Source organism: Condylura cristata, unplaced genomic scaffold, assembly GCF_000260355.1.
Source record: "Condylura cristata isolate star-nosed mole 26May11 unplaced genomic scaffold, ConCri1.0 scaffold00020, whole genome shotgun sequence".
NCBI classification, from domain to species: domain Eukaryota; kingdom Metazoa; phylum Chordata; class Mammalia; order Eulipotyphla; family Talpidae; genus Condylura; species Condylura cristata.
The window spans coordinates 37,938,469-37,943,179 of NW_004567121.1; the positions used below are offsets into that span (position 1 = coordinate 37,938,469).

The window sequence follows — 4,711 nt, forward strand, 5'->3', positions numbered from 1 at the left end:
GGGGGGGGGGTTCACTCATGATCTTACCACCCAGAAAACCAGAGGGTGTTTAGATGTTCTTTCTAGTCGCTTCCACATGGGTGTGGACACTTAGGACACAACACACACCCGGGATGGCGCCAGAAACACGCTTCCCCACACGACCTGGACCGTGGCTGGCCACGAGACTGAGCTGCAGGCGCTGCAGCCGCTAAACTGCGAGCGGGGTGCGGGAACTGGTGGGCGCGCCTGGGCGCTTCACAGCCCGTGTCCTGGGTTCCCAGACAAGTCCAGATTTGCAGCAAATGACATTTCTGCACGATTAACACAAGAACTTTCCACACTTGCCGACTCTCACGTCGTCGTTTAAAATTGCTGTCTGGGGCCTCCCTGGTGGCACAGGGTTGAGTCCAGCACTGTGGAGCTGCTGTAGCCGCTGCAGCCTGAGCCTGGGCCCCGGCCAGGGAGTGAGCACAGGGCGCGGCAGATCCTTCCTGTCTCCCCGCTGCCCCCTCAGCAGTGGATTTCAGTGGATGCGCCTGCTGTGCTCCCCTCTAGGGTGGCACCAGGCTGTTCCTTCATCTCCACCCCACCTATGGGGGCAAGGGGCGGTACAGCCAAGAAACCTTGGAAGCTGGGCCTCAGCTGAGGTCTCCCCTCTGCCCCCGTGGCCAGCGCCGCTCTCTGGGACAACGGAGACGTAGGGCTGGCGTCACTGGCCCGGCCTGCAGCTTGAGCCCTGCGCTGCCAACCGTGTCAACTGAAACACGGACACTGGGCACTCGGCACAGCACGAGCGCCTGCGAGACAACATGGATTCGCGAAACGTTAGGCCTGTCAAGGGCCCAGACGCAGGCACGTAAACCAGGCGTCAAGCTCACTGAATGCACGACGCCACGGAAACGCGAGCGCGCCTGCTGGCAGAGCTGCGGGCGCAGGGAGAACGTGCACCGCGGCCAAAGTGACACAACGGGGCGAGGCCAGAGAGCGGGCACGCCCTTACCTTTCAGCGCGCTGTCATTGGCACCGAAGAAAATCGTCACTGCCACGATGGGATGGTCCGAGCCGCCCCCTTTCCTGATTAACCTCGGAAGGATGATTTTGGCCCATCTGGTATTGTAACCCGAAAATCCGCGATTCAGAACATCACATTTTCTGAAATGAGAAATTGGCAAAGGAGGTGAGGTGGGCACGGCTGTGGGCCTCACAGGCCGGGCCGCGCCCTCCCTCCACAGGGCAGCTCCAGGCCGCACTGGGCCCTCAGGTGAGGCCAGGCGTGGGGCTTGACAAACCCTGCTCGCTTTGCGCTTCCCGCCTGCTCCTGCGCTCACAGGCCCACGTGCCCCCCTCTCCCACCCGAGGGCTGACACCCGCCTCTTAGGCTCAGTCTGTGTGCTCAGGCTCGGCACACTGCCGCTCAGACCAGTTCACGAACAGGCCTTTTTCTTCTAAAAATACCTGACTCGATGCACAGCGCTACATGGGTGGCGACAAAAGCCGTGGGTCTGGCTGGGCCGGGTGCCAGCACTGTCGCCCGGGGCTATGGCCGGGACGTGCCCCCGCAAAGGGGCATGAGCAGCTCAGGCCTAGTTTGGGTCCTTCAGACACGGCCCCCAAGGCCGGGTGAAGGAGGGGCGCGCCTTCAAACGTGACCTTGGTAAGTGGACGGGCAGGCCCTGGAGCCTGCAGGTGCTTCGAGTTGCACTAAGTGCAGCTCAAATCCGACTTCGGATCGGCAGGCCGCCTTGGGGCCGCCGGTGCGTGGCTCAAGCCCTCACCTAGAAAAACGTGCAGCCCAATGACCGAGCTTGCCAGATCAAAGGCCAGGCAACGGGCCAGAGACTGGCAGCTGGAGGAAACCTGACGCTATTCTGGAAGCATCTTGGGGCAACAGAGTTTATCAGTCTGTTTTTCAAAGTCTGATTTCCAGTGTTTTCTGTGGAGCGACTCCTGCAGCTGACCGGCCCCTTGGCAGACGACACACACTTAAAACGCAACAGCTTGGAAATTTAACACGCGCGTCTGTCCTCCACCCTCCAAAGCGCCACTCAACGGCAGCACCCAAGAGGCAAACACTTCCCGAAGGCCCGTGCCGTGAGGATGCCAAACCACAAGGTCTGGAGCAGCAGCCAGGGCCTCGCTGCGGGTGCCCAGGACGTCCCCCACCGAGGGCGAAGGGCGCTGCTAACTGGGCCGCCAGGCATGTGCAGGTTGCCAGCGTGGCCAGGCTCGCGGAGTCCCCGCTCAGGCCAGTACAGACCCCGAGGGAGCGCGGGAGGGAGGCCCAGCGGTTCCAGGGAGGGTCAGAGAGAGCATCCGAGTTCCTCTGGGTCTCATGACCGTGCCAGGTGGCTCCCAACCAGAAAACACAAGTTTCTACACAAATTCACGGCTCAAGACAGGTATTTAAGTTTGGATGAAAAGTGGGAAAAGGCAAGGACTGAAAGGTGTTTCAAAATATCCAGGCCCTCCAAGGGATCTTGCGGCGAGTATGTAAATCTGGGGCTTTACAAATCCCAACAGGCAGGGGCACCCTTAGAAAGAAGCTTTTACAAAGGCGAATTTGTCCTGACTCCTTCAGCAAGTCTTTTTGTTAGAGACACTTGCATGAAGTTTAAAAAGAAAATGTCAGTATGTTTTAAAGGGGTTTAAGCATCCTGCAGATGCTTCCGTGGGAGCACACAGGTCTGTTCCGGGCTGCAACGGCCCGAGGCGGCGTGGGGCAGGCTCCCTCACGCAGCTGAACTCCCCATCGTCCAGCAGGCGCCACGGGAGGGCAGTTCCACTCAGTGGTGTCTAAGTTTGCAAAGTGGAAATCAGGTCAGAAGAGACCAGGTCAGTCAGGGCTGCGCAATGCTGCAGCCGACGCTGGGGGCCGAGGTCTGTCAGAGAGGCCCGCGTAGCCACGCAGCTGCAGCCTGCGTGACTGTCGGGCGGCAGCTGCCGGGGACACAGACACCAGCGCCGGTCCAGGTGCTAAGGAAGCAGGTGGGTCCAGCCGCCCTGGCCCTGGCAGCGGCTGCAAGGCCGCCTCTAAGGCACAGGCCCCCGCACCCGGCCCCTCAGCCCCTCAGCTTCTCTTGCAGGCCCGCGGCTAGCAGTCGGGGGAGGCGGGTGCCAGGGCGCTTTCAGCATGGCACTTCAGTTTACAGTGGGCTCCCCCGAGCCTGCGGAAGTGTGTGCCAGGAGAGGCGACGCAGCTCCGCAGGCAGAGCCTGAGGGGGGGAATCTGGACAGGTGAGGTCCCGGGGGGGGGCGCTGCTCAGCGCCTCGAGGCAGCCTTGGCCACAAGAAGCACCCCTTACTCCAGGGAAAGGGGGGGGGGGGGCAGCGGGGCCTCGTGCTTAGTTAAGCCTCACAAGGTGCTCTGAGAAGTGGCGGAACAAAGCTAACGGCCCACGCGCTGTCTCAAGGTCTCCCAGTCACGCCAAACCGGAAGCCCAAGTAGGTTCTAGTTAAGGGGCCTCCAGCGGCCGCACCTGTAACTACGGTGGAAACTTAAACTCCACGTGAAACTGCGGGCGAAACATCGGCACCTGGAGGTTTCCAGGCTCTTTAGCTTTCCGGGGTCTCCCACTCAGCAGGGGCGGCGCTAATTCCACAGCGACCCGACTACGAGAAGAGCCGGGTCTGCTGCGCGCCCGTGTCCAGGGCACACCCCAGCCGCCCAGGAAGCGGGGCCTGGCCTCCCCGTGTGGTGGCCCCGCGGTTCACCTCTCCTCCTCCTCTTTCTCAGCTAGAAAAGGGGGCAGGGCTGAGATTACCTCAGGGTAGCCCGGAAGGTTCAATGAGGCGACACACAGCACTTTTAAGACCTGCCGTCTCTGGAGCTGGGGCTTCCCTTCTAATGGCGTCCATCGCACATACTCAAGTTAAGCTTAAGTTAAGCTGCGCAAACAAAATGCAAATTCAAAGTGACGATTTTGGTAAAGGGGGGGCGGCTACTCACGGGATTCGACTGAGTGAAGAATGTATTTTCTGGGCCGCAGCTCAGCGCTCCCACCACAAAGGCCAGAGGACATGCCGGCCAGGGAGTGACCCCAGGACCCAGGAGACGCCTCCTGTCTCCCCGCTGCCCCCCAGCAGTGGGTTTCAGTAGGTCTGTTCTGCTCCCCGCTCTGGCTCTGGGGGACCCTTTCACTCCCCCTGCACCTCTGGCCTGCACCCCAGTCTCTCTATGCAAAACATATCTCAACTTCTCAGTCAAGGGAATTCCTTCAATCACAAACCTCAACGCTAAGTGGAGACCTGTCTCTGGGTGAAGGGTCACACTACTTTCCATCCAGACTCCCACACTTCTCACAACTGTCAGGGTTTGATTGCAAGTCGCCCCATTCTTTGTACGGATCCAGGGCGCCAGCCCTTCCCGCCCCACACCGCCATGCGGACCACCAGGAAGTCCGGAAGGGCAGGGAGAGACTCTTGCTTGCAAGTGCTTCGTGCACGCCCCCAGAGGCAATCACACTTCCAGTCACACTCAGTGTCACCCAGAAACTCCTCACCTGACCAGCTTGTCAGCCAGGGATGCGCCCCATCCTCCCTGCTGGAAAGAAAACTGAAGACAGAAAGCTCGTTACCACCCGAGGCGCGGCGCCTGCTCGGGCCCCTCACTCGCTCATTTCAGGGGTGATGGAGCGGCACCCGCGGCGGCTTTTCGTCCCCGGCACCTGGCCGCGTGCCAGTCACCTGCATTCTGTCCGGCCCTGACTGCCTGGAGCCGCCGCACGAAAGG

The 4,711-nt window shown here is 60.9% G+C and overlaps 1 protein-coding gene across 1 annotated transcript in view; it reads right to left on the reverse strand.

Moving 5' to 3' along the window:
• IAH1 (isoamyl acetate-hydrolyzing esterase 1 homolog (S. cerevisiae)) overlaps positions 1-4,711 on the reverse strand; it is an 11,089-nt gene that overhangs the window by 3,574 nt on the left and 2,804 nt on the right. Inside the window, exons 2-3 of the mRNA XM_012727369.1 lie at positions 4,482-4,548; positions 983-1,134 (exon numbers count right to left, since the gene is read on the reverse strand). Coding sequence (XP_012582823.1) covers positions 983-1,134; positions 4,482-4,548 — 219 coding nt within the window. The remainder of the gene's footprint in view (positions 1-982; positions 1,135-4,481; positions 4,549-4,711) is intronic.